At 39.1% G+C, this 24918-nt stretch overlaps 4 protein-coding genes across 4 annotated transcripts; 1 reads left to right on the top strand and 3 right to left on the bottom strand.

Annotated features, from left to right (window-relative positions):
• Nucleotides 1–2952: 2952 nt before the first annotated feature.
• On the bottom strand, nt 2953–6750 carry LOC100692544 (olfactory receptor-like protein COR3). The gene is made up of 3 exons (XM_003449521.2): nt 6670–6750; nt 6370–6510; nt 2953–3879 (listed from the first exon to the last, which is right to left on the bottom strand). The coding sequence occupies exons 1-3, from the start codon at nt 6748–6750 to the stop codon at nt 2953–2955; spliced, it is 1149 nt and encodes a 382-aa protein (XP_003449569.2).
• Nucleotides 6751–7842: 1092 nt separating this feature from the next.
• Nucleotides 7843–8760, bottom strand: LOC109200150 (olfactory receptor 6N2-like). Its single transcript, XM_019355621.1, has one exon. The coding sequence runs from the start codon at nt 8758–8760 to the stop codon at nt 7843–7845; it is 918 nt and encodes a 305-aa protein (XP_019211166.1).
• A 4117-nt stretch (nt 8761–12877) lies between these two features.
• LOC100693089 (olfactory receptor-like protein OLF4) lies at nt 12878–13837 on the bottom strand. The gene has a single exon (XM_003449523.1). The coding sequence runs from the start codon at nt 13835–13837 to the stop codon at nt 12878–12880; it is 960 nt and encodes a 319-aa protein (XP_003449571.1).
• Nucleotides 13838–18301: 4464 nt separating this feature from the next.
• On the top strand, nt 18302–21568 carry LOC109200151 (olfactory receptor 10AG1-like). Its single transcript, XM_025904132.1, has 2 exons — nt 18302–18316; nt 19454–21568. The coding sequence occupies exon 2, from the start codon at nt 19647–19649 to the stop codon at nt 20565–20567; it is 921 nt and encodes a 306-aa protein (XP_025759917.1). The 5' UTR covers nt 18302–18316; nt 19454–19646; the 3' UTR covers nt 20568–21568.
• Nucleotides 21569–24918: the final 3350 nt, after the last annotated feature.

Here is a 24918-nt window from a genome sequence, read left to right as displayed (position 1 = left end):
ACGAAAGTTTCGGCCTGTCTCAGCAATGCAAAGCCCCCAGCATCCAACATCACCATGGAGGAGAGGAAGGCACTCACATCACTTAGTGATGACAACAACATTATCATCCTTCCGGCAGACAAGGGTAGGTGCACAGTATTGCTTAACCAGAAAGACTATCATGAGAAGATTTTGTCACTACTCAGTGATGAAAATACTTATGAGCCCCTGAAACGAGACCCAGGAAGTGGCTACAGGAAGAGGGTGATAGACTGTGTGAAGCAGTTAGAACAAGACAAGGCTATCGACCGGACCTCATACCACAGGCTGTACCCAGGGGAGTCTACACCAAGTCTGTATGGTTTACCGAAAATACATAAGCAGGGTGCACCTTTAAGACCAATTGTCTGCATGATCAACTCGGTCACCTATAACATCTCCAAGTTTCTGGCTTCGATCCTCAACCCGCTGGTGGGCAGCTCTGAACACCACATCCAGAACACCCTGGATTTTGTTGAGAAGGTGAGAGATGTCATTATGGAGGCAGATGAAACCATGGTCTCGTACGACGTTACGTCTCTTCACTTGCATCCCAGTCACGGAAGCGTTGGAGGTAGTCCGTAAGAGATTACAGGATGACACCAACCTCAGCAGCAGGACCACTCTCAGCATCGACCAAGTGTTTGCTTTTGGAACTGTGTCTTCATTCCACCTACTTCACATACAAGGGTCAGTTCTACAGGCAGAAACATGGGTGTGCCATGGGCTCCCCAGTTTCATCCATCGTGGCCAATTTGTACATGGAAGAAGTGGAAAAGAGGGTGTTGCTATCCTACCCTGGAACACCACCAAGCCATTGGTTCAGATATGTGGATGACACCTGGGTGAAAATCAAATCTCAGGACGTACTACATTTCACGGATCACATTAACTCGGTGGACCAACACATCAAATTCACCAGGGAGGATATGAAAAGTGGCAGGTTAGCCTTCTTAGACTGTGAGATTTCCATCAGTAATGGGGGACATCTAAAAGCTGACGTGTACCGTAAACCTACGCATACGGATCAGTATCTAAGGTTTGACTCTCATCATCCACTGGAGCACAAACTGGGTGTCATCAGGACGCTACAACACAGAGCGAACACCATCCCCACTGACACAGCGGCCAGGGAGGCAGAAGAACAGCACATCAAGAAGGCCCTGAGTAAATGTGGTTATCCCAGCTGGACTTTTGTCAAAGCTGGGAAGGCACCTAAAGAAAGCTCCAGCCGATCCAGGAGAGAAGGACAACCGCCGCCCAGGCGAAAACCTGTAGTGATCCCATATGTGTCAGGAGTATCGGAACAGTTGAGACGCATTTTTTCTAAACACCGGGTCTCTGTGGCTTTTAAACCCCAAAATACGCTGCGCCAAAAACTGGTCCACCCCAAGGATCGGGTCCCCCGACACAAACAGAGTAACATAGTGTACACTGTTAAGTGCCAGGAGGATTGCCAGGATTTATACATCGGGGAAACCAAACAACCTCTAGCGAAGCGGTTGGCACAACACAGAAGAGCAACCTCATCAGGCCAGGACTCTGCAGTTTATTTACACCTACAGGCCAGTGGACACTCTTTCAACGATGAGGATGTACACATCCTGGACAGGGAAGAACGCTGGTTTGAGCGCGGAGTCAAGGAGGCCATTTACGTGAAAAGGGAAAGACCATCTCTGAATCGAGGAGGGGGCCTAAGGGTACATCTTTCACCATCTTACAATGCTGTGATTGCAGCCATTCCCCAACTCTCTGTGAATGGTACTCATGGCCATTGATCAGTGTTCTTTGATCAATGGGTTTTGGTCAGTGATTGTTGATCAATGGTCATGGGAATTTGCATAATTATGATTAAGGAACTGACCTCACAGCCCATTGTTCCCTCAGTGGGCTGGTTTCAGTCATTATGCAAATGTACTGTTTATAAGGTTTGGGGAAACCTGCAGTCAGCTGAGACTGAAGAAGTCACTTGGATGAGTGACGAAACGTTTCTCCCACAAAACGCTACGTCCAGATGAACAGATTCAACTTTTGGAGAGAATCGAAAATGGAATCGGAATCGTTAAAATCTTATCAATACCCATCCCTAGTCACACCACATAATGAAATTCTGAATCACATAAACCTACATATAAATCAAATGGAAAATATATACTTAACTCAGACCTACAGGTTTTTGGTGATGTGAAGCTGTTAAGCCATATGTTTTTAATATGTATTCTGAACCCTATTTCATTTACAGAGGGCCACAATACAGATACAAAAACCTGAGCATGTTAGTTCTCTCACTTCCTTATGTACTGGTCCTCATGTCAAACTACTTCTTCCATATTTTCAGTTATCTTCATGCATAGTCTCAGCTGTTGGATTTGATCCTGAGAACCAATAAATATGCAATCACAGTATAAAACTATTAACACATTTCTTTATTCAGAAATCTATATGAGGAGAGTGATATCAGACAGTTAAGATCTTACTATTTCCTTACTTTCATTTAGAATTTTAAATAATGATCCGCTCTCTGTTGCACAAGGAAAAGGCCCAGTTTTTGAGTCTCACACTATGACCACAGAAATCTGTGATGTTATAATACAAAAGAGATAAAGCTATATATTTTTGGTTTTCATTCAATCAATCATTTCGAATGTCCTTAAACTGTATATTAAGAAACAATATTATGAATAGGAGTAATGATAGTAATATTTTTAATGAATAATCCAAAAATTACTAAACAGAATCCCATGCTTTGAATAGCTGGAGAAATTTATCAGTTTTTAGACTGAAAAGAATATTTCTCAGAAATGATAGGTCTTATTAAAAACCTACCAAAGATCACATATCATTTAACACCTCTTAAATAAACACTAAGAAACATTATTTAAAAAAAAAAAAAAAAAAAAAAGACTATAAAAGTCTACAATAGTTTACTTTAGGTCAAGAGAACAACCTTTTGAGGTTTTTAGAGATTTCTTTCATTTTTAGTCCATATATTATTGGATTGCAGAGAGGGTTATATGTTACAAACTGCAATGTCATTATAAAACGTGCAGTTTTAGGAAACTCTGATTCCAGTCTAACTATAACCATATCATAAGTAACCAAACAAGAATAGTTGATTAGAACTAGCACGTGAGGCAAACAGGTTTGTGCAGCTTTTTTTCTGACATTTCCACAACTCTGACAGGCAACTATAATTATCTTTATGTATGTAAAAAGTATAAAAAGCATGGGGAAAAGTGCACCATTAAATAGAACGACCATACCATATATAGATAGTGCTTTTGAAGTTACACAATAAAGATGGTTGACCGAATTGTTACAAAATATACCTTTCAAAGTAAAGTTACAGAGTGGTGTAATTGAATTTCTTAGTACTGGCACTACAATCTGAATAGCAGGTAAAAACCAGGACAAAAGCAGGAAAATACTGACTGTTGTTCTTCTCATGATAGTTGGATATTGCAGAGGTTTACATATAGACACATATCTGTCATAAGCCATGGCTGACAGCAGTAAGAATTCTGAACTGCTTAGAACATAAAACATGAATACTTGAAAAAGACAGGCGTGATACAAAATAATCTGTTTTTCAGATAAGAAGTCAATCAAAAGCTTCGGGTAGATCACAGTGCTCAAAAGAACAGAGTTCACTAACAAAGCAGCAATGAAAATGTACATAGGCTCATGGAGGCTTTTGTGAGTTATGATAAGCCACACAATAGTGCAATTGCTGCAAATTATTAGAACATATACCATAAACATAATTACAAAATAAATATATCTATATTTCTCCACTTCCACATGACCACCAAAAGTTATATATGTTATATTCATTTCGGCACGAAGATCAGATATTATAAACTAAAATTTTAAACAGGCAGAATGTTTAAAAGTAGTACATATAAAATATTATTATTCATAGATACCTAAACTTGGTGTGTGTTCATCTTTAGAAAGTGAACTGTTCAAGTCAGACCAAATATATGATGAAAATGAAACTTCAAGCTCCATATATCTCATTCAGCTCTCCACAAAGACCTGTTACCATGTTCAACCTCTGGAGACACAAGTGGTTAGCCCTTACTTACATTGGTACATTTTCTGGCTCCTCCTCTTTTACTACATACATACATGCGTATTAATTTTAAAAAAATTTAAAAGAAGAAAAACTTAGTTGACCGGCAGAAATGATAATAAAATGACAGTAAATATAGTGCTATATTTAAATATGTAATTCTTTTCAGGCTAAGACAATTTAATATAGATCGACATCATGCACTCTGCAATGCAATGTGGGGAGACAAAATAGTTAATGCACTTCAAGATCATTTACGGTGGCCCTGAGAGGCCAAACGGACTGCAACTTAAGAAAACACCAGCAATAAGAAAAACGCAAAAGCACACAAAACACAACAAAAATAGGAAAAAACAGATTTCCAAAAGCACAAGGGAAGTGTTTCTGGGGAGACAATAGCCCGACGGACCAGTTGCAGGAACCAAAATATGCTAAGAATTGAGCTGAGAGACACTTAAAAGACACTATCGGTTTTGTGAGGAAAGAAAAGATGAGAGGTAAGTGTGTTAGCCTAACTATTAGCCTAAAAATCCGTCATCAGTGTGATATGAATCATGATCAAAAACACACCTAAATTTACTTTAGAGAATATCATTATTTGACAAATTGATAGAACAGTGAGGGTTCTTTTTAGAACACACCAATTTTTCCAATTATTTATTCCAATTTAAGTCTTTCAAGTCCAATAAATAGCTTGAAATGGTACAAAGGTAAGTGATGAACTCCAAGAGGTTAAAAAAAAGGCAGGGTTTCCCCAAACCCTGTGCTGCAGAAAGTAGTGTGTTGCACAAAAAAGGTGAGAAAAAGGCAATTAACAGTGGAAGAGAGACAGACCAGCATAACACTTAAAAATGTAGGTCTTTCCTACAAAGAAATTGCAAAGAAAGTCAAGGTGTCAGTAAGTACAGTTTCCTTCACCATCAAAAGGCACTGGGGCAAACTCTGACAGGAAGAGGTCTGGCAGACCCAAAACCACAACTGAATCAGAGGACAAGTTCCTTAGAGTTAACAGCTTGCATGATAAGTGGTTCAATGGACAACAGCTTCAAGCACAGCTTAGTAGTAAGCTGTAATAGTAAGCATGTCTCCATTTCAACTGTGAAGAGAGGACTTTGAGCTGCAGGTTTGACAGGACTAGCTGCAGCCAGAAAGCCATTGCTAAGACATCAGAATAAGACAAAAGGGCTTGCCTGGGCCATGAAACACCGCAATCAGACTACTGAAGACTGGAAGAATATATTATGGACTAATTTGAAATACAGTACATCACGTAGGATCTTTTTCTTCTCTGGGCTACTCCTTTTTGGGGCTGCCAGTGTCAATTATCTGTCTCCACCTCACTTCATTTCAAGCAAGATCCTCTGTCACTCCAACCCTCCACATATCTTCCTTCACTATATCCAAGACCCTTCTCTGTGAACTTCCTTTTTGTGTTCTGGCTGCTAGCTCCATATTCAACATCCTTTTTCCATCCTTTTATATCCGCTATCCCTCCTCTTCACATGTGCAAATCATCTCAATCTTGCCTCTCTAGCTTTGCCTCCCAACTGCTTAACTTGACCTGTCCTTCTGAGATACTCATTTCTAATTTTTTTGCTGCTGGTCATTCCCAGTGGAAATCTTAGCATCTTCAACTCTACCATCTTCACCTTCTGTCTTTTTTATCAGTGCCACCGTCCCCAAAACTTACATCAAATCTGCACTCTCTTTTCACCTGTCTTGAGTAGTGCCCATTGCTTTGAATGGTTGACCCCTGTATTTAACTCATCTATCCTTGTGATCTCTACTTCTTACATGTTCACCTTTCTCTCTCTTATTTACACACATGGATTCTGACTTTTTTTTTACCGACTTTCATTCCTCTTCTTACCGGTCTATACCTCCATCTCTCCAGACTGTCTTCCAATTATTCTCACTACACATCACAATGTCATTTGCGAACATTGTATCCTGCCTAGCCCCATTTACCAACTTATCTATCCTTGTTAACAAGAAAGTGTCTCAGAGGTGATCCCTGGTGCAACATCAACTTTGCCTTGACCATTGTCTTGATGTTTTCCAAAAATTGTTTTCAAAACCTTAAACCTTTAATTAAATTAAATAGCAAAACGTTCCTTTAGCGTTTTTTGAGCGCTTTCTTTTTAGCACAACTCCTGTGGGTGGTGGCCTGTAAGCTCATCACCTGCAGGAGGTGCCGTCTCCTGTAGTCCCACCACGTGCAGTAGGTGCCGTAGGGGTCAGGTGCAACGTGTGCTGGGCAGCGGCCTCCAGCTCACACTGGAATGGTTGGCAGCCGAGTGTGAAGTGGTGGGAATCAGCACTTCCAAATCTGAGGCCATGGCCTCAGCCAGAAAAGGTTGGAGTGCCCACTCTGTGCCAGGGACATGTTCCTGCTTTAAGTGGGGGAGTTTAGGAATCTTGGGAGGGGTGCAGAGTTCAATTCAATTCAATTTTATTTATATAGCGCCAAATCAAAACAAAAGTCGCCTCAAGGCGCTTTATATTGTACAGTAGATAGCACAATAATAAATACAGAGAAAAACCCAACAATCATATGACCCCCTATGAGCAAGCACTTTGGCGACAGTGGGAAGGAAAGTAGAGTAGAGTCGCTGCTCCTTCACTTCGAAAGGAGCCAACTGAGGTGGTTCAGGCATCTGTCAAGGATGCCTCCTAGACGCCTGCTGGGTGAAGTGTTCCAGGCATGTCCCACTGGGAGGAGGCCCTGGGGCAGACATGCTGGAGAGATTATATTTCTTGGCTGTCCAGGGAACACCTTACTGTTCTCCTGGACAAGCTGGGGGGTGGCTGGGGACAGGGAGGTCTGGGCTTCTCTTCTTAGGCTCCTGCCCCCATCACTCTGCCCTGGATAAGTGGAAGAAGATGGATGGATGGATGGATGGATGGATGGATGGTGGATTGCTTTTCCAGCCATTTTATTTGCTCAAATTCTATCTTTTTTTTAGGATGGGCTAATATATTGTAAAATAAATAGTAATCTCATGTTAAGCATTTTACATGTTTGTTACTGTATGATGTCTTGTGAATAAATAATCGGTGGTAAATAAATAATCTGCAAATTATTGGATTCTTTTTTATATCCCAACTTTTTTGGAATTGGGATTGTACTTTTTCAAATGTTTTATAGACATTCTAGATAGATGACAATAAATTGCACTGGCCCATGATTTGTGACAAGGGAGGAAGATGTAGTTATTATAAAGCTATTGCAGCTATCACAGTTTTATAAAGTGTTACCACCCATTCCTTTAGTGGAAAATCTTTATTACACAGCATAGTATATAAGAATCACCAATAATGTAAAAAAAAAAAATCCAAAATAAAATATGAAAGTCTGACAAAATTAATCTGATAGGTAAGAGGATAGGTAATCAAATAAACTATCTTGTAATTGGTGAACCTTTCATAAAAGAAGGCCATTTATATTTGTATTTAAATACTTCACCAAAAGCTGTTAATGTAAATTAACCATAGGTCTTAAACCCTATTCACATGAGCATTTTACTGAGCATAACAACAGACTTCAATGCACTTTAATAATAATATAATGTTCAATTTATTTACAAATACAGATGAACATGGCATGTTTTATTTTTTCCTGTACTTTTCTGAATAATAGTTTGAATGACTTCATTATGTTAAATGAAAAGCATTTTCAATGATGGCAGGAAAATTATTACAAAACAAATTGTTGCACCTTAGCATTCAGAGTTAATACATGAAATGATTTAATCATGATAGAAAAATCTTTTTAGCTGTTTAGAAATGTCCTTCATTTTGAGCCCATAAATGAATGGATTAAGCAACGGATGATAGAGCACTATTTGTAATGTCATTATTAATCGCGCAGTTTTGGGAAAATCTGATTCTACTCGAGCTATGCTTACATCGTAGATACTTAAACAGGAGAAGCTAAATAAAACTAACAAATGGGGTAAACACGTCTCCGCAGCTTTCTTCCTCACTTCTTTACAACTTTGATAAGTGAGGATAAAAATGTTTGAGTATGTAAAAACTATGAAGAGCATAGGTAATATTACAAGATCTATTAAAGCAACTACTCCAAATACAGTAATTAATCTTGACTTTACACACTGAAGAGTGTAAACTGCATTATTACAAAATATTCCTTTTAAGTTAAAGTTGCACAATGTTGCTTCAGCACTCCCAGCTGTTAAGACTACAATATGACAAGCAGGTACAAGCCATGCTACAGCCAAGAAAATACTCACAGTGGTTTTACCCATGATAGTTTGATATTGTAGAGGTTTACAAATAGCCACATATCTGTCATAGGCCATGGCTGCCAAGAGAAAGAACTCTGAACTGCCTAAAGTGTAAAATGTAAAAAACTGAAAGAGACAGGCTGAATATGTTGTGACTTGTTTTTCAGATAAAAAGTCAATCAGCAGTTTTGGATAAACAGTTGTGCTGTAAAGAACACAGTTCAATAGCAAAGCTGCAATGAAAATGTACATAGGCTCATGAAGGTTTATATGAATCCAGATTATGTACACAATAGTAGAATTACTGCAGATTATTAAACTATATAATATAAAGAAAATGAAAAAATAAACATATCTGTACTTGTTAACTTCAACATACCCATCTAAAGTTAAATATGTAGCATTTAATACCTCATCCATTAATGCTTTGAAAAAAATTATAAAACCAGCAGTGTTAATGAAGAATAACAAATAACAAAACAAAACTGCACTAATATGCAACCTGTGTTGTCTTTCCTTCATTCATTTGCAGGTATTTGAACTTGAAATATATCTTGGAGTACATTCATCAGTCAAATGCGCACAGTGAATCATCTTACTCTGTGAAAGGTTTTATCAGGTTAGCTCGTCCTCCAGGGAGCTGAACTATAAAGGTAACGTGATTGTTCAGCCTCACAAGTGGCTGAATAATGAGGCTTTAGTTGATACTACAAATTCCTCATTTATTTAGCTGCCATAACTTGTGTTTTATTTCAACACCAAAATTTTAGTACCCTAGAAAGATTCTATTGTGTATTGAATGAATCTGGTTGGATGAGGTCTTGCTGGGATCATGGCTAGAAGGAAGCTCTTAGACCTGAAATTGTTGTATTGTGGCAAGTGAAACATTAAACAATGTTGTAATTGTTAGGGCACCTGGGTCGTTGACCCCAGTGTTTTGGGTTTTGGATTTTTGAACCTTGTTTATAATTGTGGTGATCTGTTTTTTTAGCCTTTATTTGGTATTGGTGAGTCTTTTTGTGCTTCTTAGTTTCATAATTTGTATTTCTAGTCTCAGGTGCTTGTTCATTTAGCCTGTTCCCTTTCACGTCCTGTTTGTCTTAGTCTTTCCTCTGTGTCCTGCCCTGAATCTCCTGTGTTATGTGTGCCTCCCTGTTTTGCCCCTTGTCTTTTAGTTGCCAGTTTCCCAAGTGATGTCTGTGTGTGTGTGTATGTGTGTGTTGTCCATCGCTCTCTTGCCCTCTCTGTCCCTTGTTTCCTCGTCCTCTCTGTCTTTTTCCTCTGTTCCCTGGGTTTTGACAGTCTGTGTCTCAGTTTCTCGTGCATTCTGTTTTTACCTCTCTAGTCTTCTGTCTTGAATGCATAATGTTCAGTTTTTCTTCCCCCTGTCTCGTCTGTTAGATCTTTGCCAGCTGTGTTCGCCAGGTGATTCCTCTTTGCCTGATTCCCTCCTGCATAAATTGTCTGTGTCGCCCTCCGTCCAGTTTCGTGATCTCCCTCATCCACTGGCTGTACTACTTTGCTACATCCAAAGTTTGTACTGTTTGCTGTACAAACCACTATTTTCCTCACTGCAGGTCTTAATGCTCAATTCAGATTTTTTTGATCAAATCCAATTTTGTTTGTCTGGTTGTTCACACTACAAATAAATGTGACAGCAAACGTGCTCTAGTGTGAATGGTTTACGACCCTCAAAGCGGCCCGTATGTGCAAAGGAAGACGTCACACACAACGCGCTCTGTTTACCGAAGTAAAAATGGCAGCTACAGAGCTAGCAGATGTTGTTGCAGCAGTCTATCAATTTCTGCACAGTTGTAACCGACAGAATTTTGACAAATTAATTAGAGAAAGAAGGACACTGAGAAAAAAGAGAGCCTGTGCTTTAACAATGGCCTTGTTTGGAGCAGTGGCTGCTACCTCCATGCAGAGGTATATATGGACATGGAGTCAGAACCAGGAGTGGTGGGATTCAAGTTTAGCTTGAATAGACTTATGTCCCCATATGCTGATCAAGTCCAAAACCTCATCTTCTGTCCACTGACTCGCTCCGTCTCCAGTTTCTGCCGCCATGCTTTCTCGTTTGTCTTCTCCAGCGCTGATAATTGCCGTCTGTCTTATGTCAGTGACATAAAAGACGGATTTAACGTGACATGACCATTCAAACAGCAGTCGCTTTCTAAAACATCAGATATGTATCGGATTCAGTACCACATACGAAAGTGACCCAGGTCGGATTTGAAAATATCGGATTTGTGCTGTTCAAACTGTCACACCATGATCAGATATGGGTCGCATAGGATCCAAAAAGTCGGATTTGATGTGCTTTTGCCTGCAGTGTGAACATAGCCTTAGACACCTGGGCGGGGGGGGAATCGAGATAGTACAGTGTTGTGTAGGGATGGGTATTGATAAGATTTTAACGATTCCGATTCCATTTTCGATTCTGTTTAACGATTCGATTCTTTATCGATTCTCTTATCGATTCTTGTTTTTAAAAAGGAGAACACTAAGGTTGATTAGCTTAGAACTGTTTTATATCTTCTCTTTCAACAAGATAGAAATTTAGGAGTAACATGGCCTTACAAACCCAACAGTGAGATCTTAAGAGATCCAGCCTACGGCTCTTCAATGGGGTGTCACAGGGTCCCCGGGGAAAATTGTAAATGTAAAATAATAAAATAAATATTCTTCTGTAGCAATAACAAAGTGTAACATAAATTATTCTGTAGCAATTACACAAGAATATCCAGTAATGTCCCTGCCTACAATTAAACACATTCACTTACCATCTGCTGTGGCAAATGGCTGCAAGGTTTTGACCACAAACTAGTCACTGCTCGGTGACATGCGGGCCTGAAAAGAGACGCTACCGGTAGACTGCAGCGACAACTGCCAGCGAGCGCCAGCCAGACTCTGTCTGTCTCTCTCATCATGGTCACCTAAATGCACAATGGCAGGTTTTGTAATAAAGCAGATCGCGCTAACATAATATGCACTGTTAGTTGATTATTTACCTGCCGCATTAACGGGAGATGACGTGCAAACGTTACCGCTGCTGCTGCTGGGTTGAGATTCACGAGTCCAGAGCGGAATTAAAGACATTCATTTAAGTTCATCGCGTGTTTTGTGAGAAAATGCTTTTGCATATTCGTAGTGTTTCCTCCCTTAATGAAATATCTACTTTGCAAGTATTGCAAGTTGCCCTGAACGGATGACAATCCGTTCGCGTAAAGTATAAACAAACTTTTAAGCGTTTGAGCCACTTAGGCGCCGTGTTTCCTGCCAGGTACGCTCCGACGCTCCGCAACGTGGTGATGTCATTCCGGGCGACTGGAATCGATAAGGGAATCGTTTGCAAAAATGGCAAACAATTCCAAGGAATTGAAACAGTGGGAACCGGTTCTCAACAAGAACCGGTTTTCGATACCCATCCCTAGTGTTGTGTATATATAGTATATTTTATATGGCAATGTTGTATTGATCCATTGATGCTAAATATCAATATTTTATTAAATAAATGAAAACAGAATGGGAATACTTGTGTAATACTCAGCATACAAAAAATGTTAGAAAATTGCAATATGGTATCGTAGTATGGTATGTCTTGCGATTCCGACAAGGTGGGGCAGAGCGAGTGGGCCAGGTGAGTTGATATGTGCACCTGGTGTGAATTTGTTAAGTTTTTATGCGCTGGGTGTGGGGCCAGCTGAAGAGTCACAGTCACTTATCTGGGGTCAGTGGCCTGTGGATAACTGTGATGAGAGTTATTGTCGAGTGCTGATATTTCAGTTGATGGGAAAATACTGCAAAATGCATGCTGTCTTATATATACATATATACTTTACATTGTTTTTTCTGCAGCGCTTTTAGCATTTAAATAGTTGTTTGTCTGTACATGCTTATGCCAAGAACTGTCAGGTTTGTTACAGCAGGTTTTGCAATAGATTAGTTTATTTATAAGGGCCTAAATGGTTAATGCAAGTCTTGGAAAGGCCAAGTCAAAATGAATCTGAATCAACCTTTTCCCCTGAGAGTACAGAAAGACAGACAGGAAAGCCAATACAGCCACTGTACTGGACTGTACACTGGATCAAACAGTCAAGTTTTTGCAAATGAGCACAAAAGGAAATTACAGTAGTTGGTCTTATTAAAAAGGAAAAAAAATCTATCTGTCTATATGAGAATATGGGTACAAATGTCATTGATATTGCTGAAACATATTTTCTTGGAAAAGACAGATTACTCTGTTAGAGTTTGAATAATCAGATACTGCAAAACAATACAGTCCACGGTCAACCTGGAATTTTTGTCTTCTTGTCAAAATATACCTTACTATGCCCAAAGCAAATGATGCCAGCTTCCTATTTTCATAAATGCAGCTACACATTCCTGATCAAATTGGTTATAATTACATTTTTATGTTTTACTTATTCCCCCTTTTCCACAGATGCAGTAAACATGAACATTTACCAGATGGCAGTTTGGGTGATTTGATTATAATAAATAAAAAGTGTTTTCAGTAATAGCAGCAGAGTAATTACAGAACAAATTGCAGGAACTTAGTCTTCATGAAATGATTTTTATCATGACAGAAAAATCTTTTTAGCTGTTTAGAAATTTCCTTCATTTTGATCCCATAAATGAATGGATTAAACAATGGATGATAGAGCACTATTTGTAATGTCATTATTAATCGCGCAGTTTTGGGAAAATCTGATTCCACTCGAGCTATGCTTACATCGTAGATACTTAAACAGGAGAAATTGATTAAAACTAACAGGTGGGGTAAACACGTCTCAGCAGCTTTTTTTCTAATTTCTTTACCACTTTGATAAGAGACGATAAATATTTTTGTATATGTGAAAACTACAAAGACCATAGGAAGTATTACAAGATCTATTAAACTAACTACTCCAAATACAGTATTTAATCTTGACCTTACACACTGAAGAGTGTAAATTGCATTATTACAAAATATTCCCTTTAAATTAACATTACACAATGTTGCTTCAGCACTCCCTATTGCTGGGACTGCAATATGACAAGCAGGTATAAGCAAAGCTATGAACAGGAAAATACTCACAGTGGTTTTACCCATGATAGTTTGATATTGTAGAGGTTTACATATAGCCACATATCTGTCATAGGCCATGGCTGCCAAGAGAAAGAACTCAGAACCACCTAGAGTGTAAAACATAAACAACTGAAAGATACAGGCTGAATATGTTATGACTTGTTTTTCAGATAAAACGTCAATCAGCAGTTTTGGATAAACAGTTGTGCTGTAAAGAACACAGTTCAATAGCAAAGCTGCAATGAAAATGTACATAGGCTCATGAAGGTTTTTATGAATCCAGATTATGTACACAATAGTAGAATTACTGCAGATTATTAAACTATATAATATAAAGAAAATAAAAAAATAAACATATCTGTACTTGTTAACTTCAACATACCCATCTAAAGTTATATATGTAGCATTTAACACCTCATCCATTAATGCATTGGAAAAAAAAATGTTTAAATTATAAATCAGATGCAAAGCAACATAGCCAGGTTAAATGAATAAGCAAAAACAAATCAAAATCCGTACAACATGCAACTCATGCTGTGTGTCGTATAAATTCAAAGGTATTTGAACTCAAAATATACCTTGAGATATATTCACGAAACAAATGCACACAGTGAATCAGCTCAGCCGGTGGAAAGTTTTTATCAGGTTGCTTTGTCCACCAGGGAACTGTACTGTGAAGGTCTGTCACTCATCTGTTCAGCCTCTTTTACTTTAATCTTTAGTATCTACAAGTAATGTGTTTTTTCTGTCATGTCACGGTCCTGGGTCTGGTGACCCAGTGTTTGTGTTTTTTGGTTTAAGTTATACTCTTTGAATTATGGTTTTCTATTTGTATTATACTTATAGTTCCTGGTTTCTAGGTTTTCGTTCTGTTTCTGTCCTCCATGTGTTGCCCAACCTAACTAATTGTATTCAGGTGGGTTGCAACAAGGACACATGGAAAAGTTTCAGGACACCGGCCCTAGAGGACTGGAGTTTGAGACCCCTGATACAGTATAGTATCACACTATTTTCTATTGTATAGATACAGTGATACTAATCAATCAATCAATATTTTTATTAAATACATTAAAATAGCCTGGGGATACTATGAGTATCATGACTCATTTCACCTGATAGGAGGCAACCTTTCTGCAAACAGCTGCAGTCTCACTGGTAATGACTGCAATCTCTCTTAGAAAGATTTTTGTCTATGTAAGTGGCTACACTTGGTTTTTGACAATCTATCACACTTGACTTTGGCATATGCCAATGTTAAACATTGGAGTAGTTCTTACAGAACAAAGCATACAGTTAGGGCTGGATCAGGTAACCCATCATCCTCTCTTTTTTATGCTGCAATAGGCCTAGAATTTTGGGGGCTTTCCATGATGCACTTCTTCTTTACTCACCTCTTTTCACTCACTATGTGCTTGTACACCACTCTGCATTTAAAGAGTTATTATTAATCTCTGTCTCTCTTCTACAGAATGACTTTTGTCCTGTCTTCCTCCCCTCACCCCAACCGGTAATGGCAGATGGTTGCCCCTACATAAGTCTGATCCTTCTTCTTCTTTAAAGGGGATTTATTTTCTTCCCACTGTCGCCAGGTGCTTGCTCATAGGGGTCACCTGACTGTTTGTGTGTATTGTTGTATTGTATTATCTTTACCTTACATTATAAAGCACTATGGGGCAACTGTTAATTTGGCAAAATATCAATAAATCTGAATTAAATGGAAATGAGCGGCTTCTAGGAAGTGAGTAACCGCCTGTCAATTCTGAACTCCTTACAGGAACACAGGACAGGCAAGGAGAGCAGACTGCACAATGGAAAATGGCAGGACTTAGGAGATTAGATTCAGAATGTCTATTTGCAGGCAACTATAGTGGTGTAAAAAGTGTTTGGCCATTCTTGATTTCCTATTTTTTGTATGTTTGTCACACCTAAATATTTCAGATCATCAAACCAAATGTTAATATTAGACAAAGATAACACAGATAAACAAAAAGGGAAGTTTCCTAAATATAGGTGGCCCCCTTCAAACTCGGGTCCTCTACGAGAGGCCTGGGAGCTTCACCCATATGGAAAAGATATAAATCTTATAAAGTTTGTATTTGTCTTGTGTGAAACTTGTATGAAAAGCATACAAGAGTGAAAACAGATATAAGATCCCTTGTATGTTTTGGATACTTACTAAAACCATATATATGAGTGGCCACTTTCATGAGTAAATCATATAAGCCTTATATGATTCACTATATAAAGTAGGCCACATCTGATGCAAGTCTTTTATAATTTTTTTCTATTTATTTTCCATATAGGCAGGGTCCTGCACAATATCTTTGCTGTTCCTAGGACTGCACTCTTCTGGACAGAGATCTCGGATGATGTTCCCAGGATCTGCTGGAGCCACTCGCCTAGCTTGAGAGTCACTGCACCGACTGCTCCGATTACTACTGGCACTACTGTTACATTCACCCTCCACATCTTCTTAAACTCTCTGAGCCCTTGGTACTTCTCAAGCGTCTTGTGTTCCTTCTTCCTAATGTTGCTGTCATTTGGTATCATCACGACTATCACTACGGCCGTCTTCTTCTGCTTGTCTACCACCACTGTGTGCGGTTGGTTAGCCACCACCATTTTGTCCGTCTGAATCTGGAAATCCCACAGGATCTTAGCTTGGTCATTCTCCACCACCCCAGGGGGCGTCTCACATTTTGACCTCGGGACTTCCAGGTCATATTCAGCACAGATGTTTCTGTACATTATGCCAGCCACTTGGTTATGGCAGTCCATATATGCCCTGCCTGCTAGCATCTTGCACCCTGCTGTTATGTGCTGGATTGTCTCAGGGGCATCTTTACACTGTCTGCACCTGGGGTCTTGCCTTGTGCAGTAGACCCCAGCCCGATGGATCTTGTGCTCAGAACTTGTTCCTATGCTGCCATGATGCCATTACATTTACAGGTGCCTCTCTACCTGTAAATGTAAACTTACAATAAGCAATAAGACAAAAAAAAAACAAAAACCCACAGACATTGCTATGGTAGACATTTAAAAAAAATAACTTTTCTATCATTTAATTGTTTCTGTCTCTCTGTTACTTACATTGGTGTACAATGAAAGCCAATGGCAGCAGGAAGGAGGGTAATTATAAGGAAAAGCTGCCATCCAGTGGCCCAGATTGATGTCCTGGTCAGGGCAACTCAGTCCCATGTGTTTGACAGCACTAACAGAATATTTAACAAAGTAGATAGTATACAGGGCTCTAGAGTGCGATTTTTCAGTGGTGCGACTAAAAAAAAAAATTTGGTCGCACCGGTGCGACCAAATATTTTCGGGTAACAAAAAAAAAAAAAATCTCTGCAACTCTCCGTGTGGTCAACAACAGACACACATTATGCCCCTATCGTGGATTAAACCAATCAGAGATAGTCAGGGGCAGAACCTCTGTGATTGGCCGTGGTCCAGTTGAAAGTGCAAGTGGATAGAGAGAGGTGAGTAGCTTGAATAAAGCGATATCGATTCATTAATGGATTCCACACAAAGACGTAAACACAGAGCGGACCCGACGCATCAGAATCAGCTTTGTCTTTCTCGGCTTTCTCACCCGACGGCCCGAACACGGACACGCTGTCGGAGCTTAGCGATTCTGATGTGTCGGGTCCGCGCTGTGTTTCCGTCTTTTTTGCGCTGATTCTGAGCTGCAGGTTTTGTCTCTCCAACCAAAATTTGCCGAGCCAGCTGCAAAAGAAGCAGCAAACTACGCTTCACATTTGATCAATGTCGTCATGAATTCCCTCTGACTTTTGCTGTTTTGCTTCCACCACGATAAAAATCACACTTCATACACAGCTCTCTGTGTGTACTTCAAGAACAGTTTTCCGTCTCAAATCTCTGTTTTCTGCATTCGCTTATTACCCACCAGTCTACCGTTGTTTACAGCGCTGTCTTTTTCTTTTTTCACTTAAATGTCCTCAGACAAGAAAGCCTAATTTCTGCTGTTCAATACTGAAGAAATTTAAACTTTTTAAAATTATGCAAAATTGCAGAATATTGCAGAATATTTTTAAGGTTATTTGCTATAAAAAGCCAGACCAGAAAAATCTCCTTCATGTTTTTCTGTGTTTTATTCTCTGTTACTTTGACACAAAGGCATCTGCTGTGATGTTCACAATTCTGATGAAGTCTCACATGTATCAGTACCAGTGTTGGTCAAGTTACTTGAAAAAAGTAATCAATTACTAATTACTGATTACTTCCCCCCAAAAGTAATCCCGTTACTTTACTGATTACTTATTTTCAAAAGTAATTAATTACTTAGTTACTTAGTTACTTAGTTACTTTTTAAAAACACAATTTACAACCTGAATAGGTGATAAAGCGATAGATCTTTCAGCCCAATTCTACTTTTTCTGCATAATCCATCATACAAAATGTAATCAAATGGAAACGTCTCTTTTTAAAACTTTAAACTTTAAATCTTTTAACTTTATGCATCAAGCAAAAACTTAATTATATGCAACATTCTCTGACTGGAAGAAATTTGTTTAACATTTAAACCTATTTTCTGCACATTCCAGCACAGAAAATAAAATATTTTTTTTGTGTTTACACTCACTCTTTCAAATAGATGAAAGTAAAACACAGCAGAAAATAAATCAAATCAAAGACTCAGCGGTCCTGTTGCTCTATTTTCACCTGTAAAGCAGGACTGGGGTAGGCGGAGGTTTACCCTGGTGCAGGTGTGCCGCGGCGGTCAGTTGAAGACTCCACGAGTTTCTCTGTGATTTTCACATTATGTCGTAGCGCACTCGCTGCTTGCTTGGAAGTTTAGGGGGTTTTTTTCGCTGTAAAAAGAAGTTTTCTTCCCACGCACAACGGACACTAATGTTTTTGTGGAATCAAACTCAAAGTAAGGTCAGTACTTCCACGCTTTAAACGCTGCATGCTCATACTCTCTCCCTCACTGGATATATTGTCCATTGTTGATCTGCAGACAGCTGTTGTCACGAACGTTGCACTCGCTTACGTCACTGTCATGAGACATTCTCACAAAAAATCACGGTTTTAGTAACGCAGTAACGCAGCGTTCCTACGGGAAAGTAACGGTAATCTAATTACCATTTTTGCAATAGTAATCCTTTACATTACTCGTTACTTGAAAAAAGTAATCAGATTACAGTAACGCGCGTTACTGCCCATCTCTGATCAGTACTGATAAATGATCAGAATTATAATATTTCTGACTGTCTGAGGCTAAATTGAATCGAATCAGGACTTTGAGAACCTGAATCGAATGGATTATAGAAATCAGTGATGATACTCAGCCCTAGTGAGCAGCCTAGGCCTGACAGAAGTGGATGTAGCTGTGGGTAATAAGAAAAGATGAAAAGAACAATTGATAAATTTTGTGTTAAGTTAAGGCCTGATCTGTCTGAAATTCATAGCCAGTGCTCTGACACGGTGCCATCAATCTTTGAATGCTGAAAAAGCACAGTGTATACAGAAAACACATTTTATGCTGCAATAAATGCACTGCCCAAGTGTCCCCTCTCCCCACTGCCTTTCAGCAGCAGGCAGCAGCAAACAGGTCGTCAGAGGAGCCAAGATGATGATTAAGTTTAACATTTTCTACAATATTGACAAAGCACTTTAAGCACAAGATTGTTAGTTAATAATTTAGAAATGAATATTGTTTGTATGGCCTGCAACTTCCCCCCAAAAAAGTGCACATGTAAAACTGCGGTTTTAGGTAATGCGTTTGAAAAATTTGAGTGCGCCTAACTTTTGTGCCGGTACGCCTAAATTTTTAAAGTTAGGCATACCGGTGCGCCCATGTCAAAAAGTTAGTCTAGAGCCCTGGTATATTAAACTTTAATCCTATAAAGGAGTCTATTCCGTTATTTTTATATGAAATCAGACTCAAGATTTAGCAATACTACTTTTTTGGCTTAAAGTGTTACTGATCAATATTAGATTCAAATGAAATCATTTGCCTAACTACCTACCAACTCTCCAGAGATTGACAAAGGTCATGTAAATGCCTGCTTTCAGTGAAATCAATTAAGGATGAAGCAGTGTGACAAAAACATCTCTGGATAGAATGTCATGTGTGCCATTCAAACCCAGGTAACTGTAGATCATTTCAAATATAGATAATTTTCTCATATGAGCAGACTTCACTCAATATTTTAGGTAGGTTGAATATCTGCACTTTAATTTAGAGGTACATTTCTGACTATTTAAAATGGAGAACAAACTAAATTTAACTTACATAACTCTTAATGGATATGTAGAAGTGGAAAAGTACAGATATGTCTATTTTGTCATTATTTTTACAATATATGCTCTAGTAATTTTCTCTAATTCCACCATTGTTTATCTTATTGTGATTCATCAAAGCCTTCATGAGCCCATGTATATTTTTATTGCAGCTTTGCTGATTAACTCTATTTTTTGCAGCACAACCATCTACCCAAAGCTTTTGTTTGATGTTTTATCTGAAAAACAGATTATATCACACACAATGTGTCACTTTCAGTATTTTTTATTCTACACTTCAGGAGGTTCACAGTTTTTGCTGTTGGCAGCCATGGCCTATGACAGATATGTGTCTATATGCAAACCTTTGAAATATCCTATAATCATGAAAAAAACTACCATCTCTGTTTTCTTGGTCTTAGCGTGGCTTGTGCCTGCTTGTCAGGTTGCAGGATCATCATCACTAAGTGCTACTAGAAGAATGTGTAACTTTACTCTGCGAGGGATATTTTGTAATAATTCAGTGTACAAACTTCATTGTGTGAGTTCAAGAGTTCTGGCTATTTATGGTGTGATTGTTTTGCTCAATGTTGCATTTTTTCCTATGCTCTACATAGTTTTCACTTACACAAGGATACTTATAATATCCTATCACAGCTGTAGAGAAGTCAAGAAAAAAGCTGCACAGACCTGCTTACCTCACCTGCTGGTTTTATTCAACTATTCATTGTTCTGTGCATATGATATTATTGTACTTCGACTGGAATCTGATATTTCACAGACTGTAGGTTTAATAATGACTTTGCAAGTGGTTTTATATCATCCACTATTTAATCCAATCATATATGGACTAAAAATGAAAGAAATTTCTAAACACCTAAAGAGGTTGTTCCACCAAGTAAAGTGATGTAAAAAGAAATTATAAGTTGCTCGATCCTTAAAACAAATGTGTTATTATGTATTTATCCCATGAGATATTCTTTATATAATATTGATGTATCTGTGTTCATACTTTCTTCTTTTTAAAAAGCAAACTCTTACCTGCCTGCCTGTAATACAGTTAAATTGTTAAATGTGAAGAATGATAACATGATATTTTGTTTGTATGTGTTTGGAATCGTACTGCCTTTTTGGTAACCACTAGATTATCAAGATGCCACAACTGGAAAAATGCAGAGATGGAAAAAGAAAGTTCTGCTTGTGATCAATTGACAATGCACTAATTTCATTTTAGTAATGACCAGCATTCTGCAAAGAGAGCAGAGAACAGTGAAAATTAATGCGTCAAAATTGAGCAGTGCATTGAATGAACCTGAAAACTGTGTGTAACAGCTGGCCTGTACTATGTGTAGAAGAACATAAAACATTTACTGGCACCAGCTCAGTAGGTGATCTAGTCACCATATATACATGGCCAGAAAGCAGTCCAGGTCCGAGTCTGACCCGTGCCCCTTTGCTGAATGTATTCCCCTCTCTCTCTCTCCACTGTCCATTTTCAATAAAGGCAAAAGGATTAAACTGCAAAAACATTGGTCACCATCAAATCCATTGCAAAAATGTATAACACATGGACAATATGGCTCCATTTTCTTCCACTGTAGAAAAGTCAAGCCATAATTTTGTGCTTGTGAAGGTTGCTCTTTTGCTGATTCCAAGGCAGGGTCTGTGTAGCGTTGATTTGGGCCCACACACCAAATCTTTGTGACTGAATCCTAGGTAATCCTTGGAAAACTTGACCTTTGACATTGAGGTTAAGGTCATCGGGATTTGAACTCATCTGAGACTAAGCTATCAATTAGAACATTCTACAGAAGGTGACTACTGTTGCTGTGATTGGGTGGCGCTGTCACTTGGTGTTCGCTCGCTCTGCGGTAGAGTATCACTTCCTGTTCCTGCTCAAACACAGTGGTGTTTTTGAGTAGCTTATCTGCTTAGCAATTTAATTAAAAACTTTTAAATACATTGTTTTTTCATAGTATAATCTTCACGTGCTTCATCCGAAGCACACTTTCTGTGTACTCACTACCTAATTTATAGCCAAAGTATTCACTCACTGTCTCTGTGCTGTTTCGCTAGCTTAGCTTAGCTCGTAGCCGACTCGTTAGCACCATGGCTACTTCACCTGTCCCTCCTGCACTTTCCTGCTCATTGTGTCAGATGTTTAGTTACTCCTCGGCCTCCTTTAGCAGTAATGATACCTGTAACAAATGTAGCATATTTGCAGCTCTGGAGGCCAGGATTACTGAATTGGAGACTCGGCTTCGCACCCTTCATTCACCCGTAGCTAGCCAGGCCCCTGTAGCTGGTGCATCCGAAGATACCGTAGGCCCCGCTAGCTGTTCCCCGGCAGACCCCAAGCAGCTGGGGAAAGAGGGCGGCTGGGTGACGGTGAGGAGGAAGCATAGTCTTAAACAGAAGCCCCAGGTACACCACCAACCTGTTCATGTGTCTAACCATTTTTCCCCACTCGGCGACACACCCGCCGGGGGTCAAACTCTGGTAATTAGTGATTCTGTTCTCAGACATGTGAAGCAAGAGACACCGGCAACCATAGTCAATTATCTTCCAGGGGCCAGAGCAGGTGACATTGAAGGAAATTTAAAACTGCTGGCTAAGGGTAAACGTAAATACAGTAAGATCATAATTCACGTCGGCAGTAATGACACCCGGTTACGCCAATCGGAGGTCACTAAAATCAATATTGAATCTGTGTGTAGCTTTGCCAGGACCAGGAGTGACATGTTTAGCCGCATGTTCTCCTTAAATTGCTGGCTGTCTGAGTGGTGTCCCAGAAACGATGTGGGCTTCATAGATAATTGGCAAACCTTCTGGAGGAAACCTGGTCTTGTTAGGAGAGACGGCATCCATCCCACTTTGGATGGAGCAGCTCTCATTTCTAGAAATATGGACCAATTTATTAAACCCCCCAAAATATGACTATCCAGAGTTGGGACCAGGAAGCAGAGTTGCAGTCTTACACGCCTCTCTGCAGCTTCTCTCCTCCTGCTACCCCCCCCAAAAACCCATCTCCATTGAGACTGTGTCAGCTCCCAAACAGACAAAAAACAAACTAAAAACCAGCAATAAACAATTTAAACATAAAAAATCACAAAGAAAGAACAATACAGAATCCACATCTGAACCAAAGAGTAAAACAGTGAAATGTGGATTATTAAATATTAGGTCTCTCTCCTCCAAGTCTCTGTTAGTACATGACTTAATAATTGATCAACAAATCGATTTACTCTGCCTTACAGAAACCTGGTTGCAGCCGGATGATTATGTTAGTTTAAATGAATCAACACCCCCGAGTCATTCTAACTACCAGAAACCTCGAAGCACAGGCCGAGGGGGCGGTGTGACAGCAATTTTTCACACCAGCCTATTAATTAACGAAAGACCAAGACAGACTTTTAATTCATTTGAAAGCCTGATGCTTAGCCTCGTCCACCCCAGCTGTAAAACTCAGAAACCAGTCTTACTTGTTATCATCTATCGTCCACCTGGGCCTTACACAGAGTTTCTCTCTGATTTCTCAGACTTTTTATCTGATTTAGTGCTCAGCTCAGATAAAATAATTATTGTGGGTGATTTTAACATCCATGTAGATACTAAAAATGACAGCCTCAACATGGCATTTAATCTGTTATTAGACTCAATTGGCTTCTCTCAAAATGTAAAAGAACCCACCCACCACTTTAATCACACTCTAGATCTTGTTTTAACATATAACATAGAAACTGAACATTTAACAGTGTTTCCTAAAAACCCTCTGCTGTCTGATCATTTCCTGATAACATTTACATTTACAATAATTGATTACGCAGCAGTGGAGAGTAGACTTTATCAAAGTAGATGTCTTTCTGAAAGTGCTGTAACTAAGTTTAAGAATATAATCCACCCACTGTTATCATCTTCGATGCCCTGTACCAACATAGAGCAGAGCAGCTACCTGAACGCTACTCCAACAGAGGTCGATTATCTTGTTAATAATTTTACCTCCTCACTACGTACGACTCTGGATACTGTAGCTCCTGTGAAAACTAAGGCCTCAAACCAGAAGTACCTGACTCCGTGGTATAATTCTCAAACACGTAGCCTAAAGCAGATAACTCGTAAGCTGGAGAGGAAATGGCGTGTCACAAATTTAGAAGATCATCATTTAGCCTGGAGAAATAGTTTGCTGCTTTATAAGAAAGCCCTCCGCAAAGCCAGAACATCTTACTATTCATCACTGATTGAAGAAAATAAGAACAACCCCAGGTTTCTCTTCAGCACTGTAGCCAGGCTGACAAACAGTCAGAGCTCTACTGAGCCAACAATCCCTTTAACGTTAACTAGTAATGACTTCATGAACTTCTTCCCAAATAAAATTCTTATCATTAGAGAAAAAATGACCAATAATCATCCCACAGATGTAATATTATCTACAGCTACTTTTAGTACCATTTATGTTAAGTTAGACTCTTTTTCTCCAATTGATCTTTCTGAGTTAACTTCAATAATTAATTCCTCCAAACCATCAACGTGTCTTTTAGACCCCATTCCTACAAAACTGCTCAAAGAAGTCCTGCCATTAATTAATTCTTCGATCTTAAATATGATCAACCTATCTCTAATAATCGGCTATGTACCACAGGCCTTCAAGCTGGCTGTAGTTAAACCTTTACTCAAAAAGCCATCTCTAGACCCAGCTGTCTTAGCTAATTATAGGCCAATCTCCAACCTTCCTTTCATATCAAAAATCCTTGAAAGAGTAGTTGTCAAACAGCTAACAGATCATCTGCAGAGGAATGGCTTATTTGAAGAGTTTCAGTCAGGTTTCAGAGCTCATCACGGCACAGAAACAGCTTTAGTGAAGGTTACAAATGATCTTCTTATGGCCTCTGACAGTGGACTCATCTCTGTGCTTGTCCTGCTAGACCTCAGTGCTGCGTTCGATACTGTCGACCATAATATCCTCTTAGAGCGATTAGAACATGCTGTAGGTATTACAGGTACTGCACTGCAGTGGTTTGTATCATATCTATCTAATAGAGTCCAGTTTGTACATGTAAATGGAGAGTCCTCTTCACACACTAAGGTCAACTATGGAGTTCCACAGGGTTCAGTGCTAGGACCAATTCTATTTACATTATACATGCTTCCCTTAGGCAGCATCATTAGAAGACATAGCATAAATTTTCACTGCTATGCAGATGACACGCAGCTCTATCTATCCATGAAGCCAGGTAACACACACCAATTAGTTAAACTGG

Source organism: Oreochromis niloticus, linkage group LG16 (genome assembly GCF_001858045.2).
Source record: "Oreochromis niloticus isolate F11D_XX linkage group LG16, O_niloticus_UMD_NMBU, whole genome shotgun sequence".
In the NCBI taxonomy this organism is placed as follows: domain Eukaryota; kingdom Metazoa; phylum Chordata; class Actinopteri; order Cichliformes; family Cichlidae; genus Oreochromis; species Oreochromis niloticus.
The sequence above is the reverse complement of the archived record's forward strand: the minus strand, read 5'-3'. Positions and strand labels throughout refer to the sequence as shown.

Bases quoted from the DNA above. Each gene is read 5' to 3' on its own strand.
- LOC100692544 (XM_003449521.2), bottom strand. From the start codon at position 6,750: ATGCCTGAACCACCTCAGTTGGCTCCTTTCGAAGTGAAGGAGCAGCGA. The intron at 6,511-6,669 runs GTGCTTGCTCAT...ACCCCTCCCAAG, and splicing joins TCCTTCCCACTGTCGCCAAA to ATTCCTAAACTCCCCCACTT. The intron at 3,880-6,369 runs GTGAGCTGGAGG...TTAAAATTTTAG, and splicing joins CGGCTGCCAACCATTCCAGT to TTTATAATATCTGATCTTCG.
- LOC100693089 (XM_003449523.1), bottom strand. From the start codon at position 13,837: ATGGATGAGGTGTTAAATGCTACATATATAACTTTAGATGGGTATGTT.
- LOC109200151 (XM_025904132.1), top strand. From the start codon at position 19,647: ATGGAGAACAAACTAAATTTAACTTACATAACTCTTAATGGATATGTA.
- LOC109200150 (XM_019355621.1), bottom strand. From the start codon at position 8,760: ATGGATGAGGTATTAAATGCTACATATTTAACTTTAGATGGGTATGTT.